The 1,344-nt window shown below is 31.3% G+C and overlaps 1 protein-coding gene across 2 annotated transcripts in view; it reads right to left on the bottom strand.

Annotated features, from left to right (window-relative positions):
• The window catches only part of LOC110026546 (UTP--glucose-1-phosphate uridylyltransferase 3, chloroplastic), an 85,220-nt gene that overhangs the window by 25,825 nt on the left and 58,051 nt on the right, over window positions 1-1,344 (bottom strand). The window contains exon 11 of one of the 2 annotated variants that reach the window (XM_020727519.1): window positions 712-789. The exons of the other annotated variant lie outside the window; for it this stretch is intronic. Coding sequence (XP_020583178.1) covers window positions 712-789 — 78 coding nt within the window. The remainder of the gene's footprint in view (window positions 1-711; window positions 790-1,344) is intronic. 2 annotated transcript variants of the gene reach the window in all.

The raw sequence follows: 1,344 nt of genomic DNA, 5'->3' as shown, positions 1-1,344 counted from the left end.
AACTAAAACGAGGCGGGCACCACTTCTAAGGTTCTAAGATAATCGCAGGAAGACCCCTAAGGCTAGATCCTAACTCCTACGAGGAATACTAGACCTCACGAAAATTGAGGTCAACAGTGTCGTGTTGTAACTCTAATTCAATATTAATAAAATTTGCTTTTGTTTTTGTTGATTTTCTAACTTGTTCCGGTATCAGTACATCTATGGAAGCTCCATGTAATAATATGCCTTCTTCATAAAGAAGCAAATGGGTGTACTTGCACAAGAAATATGTTCCAACCAACAAAAAAGAAAGAAAATTTACATACATACCACACAATTATTATGCATTTATATATCTAACGCCCAAAATTTCCTATTTACATCTATAAAATTTGTGTGTGAAAAACCCATCATGAAAAGGTGTATTTCACTTTTAAAAAATAAGTAATAGTGGTATTTTTTATGTGATATTAAAGATTTGAGTACTATGCATATAAATATTAAGTGTTAGATATGTAAATACATAATAATTTTGTGGTATGTATGTAAACGCCCCATTTGCCCCAAAAAATAAAGCAATTTTGCCTTCAACAATATAATCTAATGAAATGCAACCAAATAATGGATTTAGCAAATTTTGTTAATTTCAGACACAAGTTCCAACTTAAACAATCAAATGATACCTAAGCAAATAAAAATTTTACTGATAACAAATACAAGAAGACATACCTCGGGAATTTTTATATTGCAGGGCGAAAGCAGATCTGAAGCATTCCGTATAACATCTAGAAAAGAACCATCCGGAGTCTACTGCATAAAAAAAAAAAACATTACCGAACAATTTAATCACCAAGTAGAATAAATAAGCGTAATTATAAATAAAACAGAACAAGTAAATAATTTTCTTTAAAGCAGTGAAACGTGAACTGTTTAAGTCAAGAAAAAATATTTTACAAAAAATATTTTTATATTAAATAACTAAGAATAGGGGTATCATTTTAAGGGTTCATTTGGAGTTAACTATAGCTTATTCTTGTAGTTGTATTTACAAAACTTTTGTGGGGATATTGAATTATTCTAAAGCTGATATGAATATTATAAAGAATAGCTTTCTCAAAGACAACCAGACCAGAACTTTCTTCCAGTTACTACACTAGCATATTTAGTTTTAAAAAGTAATTATTGATCATAAAAATTCTTCAAAAACAGCAAAAAAAAAAAAAGTCAAATGGAATTATTATAGCAATATGAAAAGCAATATAGTGAGAAAATTGCTCTGAACACACCCTAGACATGAAGGCGCTGTTTGGTTCGGCTTCTGCTGCGCGGCGCGGCGTGCGACCGCGGCCTTGTCCCCGCTTC

This window comes from Phalaenopsis equestris, unplaced genomic scaffold (genome assembly GCF_001263595.1).
Source record: "Phalaenopsis equestris unplaced genomic scaffold, ASM126359v1 Scaffold000378, whole genome shotgun sequence".
Lineage (NCBI taxonomy): Eukaryota > Viridiplantae > Streptophyta > Magnoliopsida > Asparagales > Orchidaceae > Phalaenopsis > Phalaenopsis equestris.
This window is presented reverse-complemented; position numbering and strand designations above follow the sequence as displayed.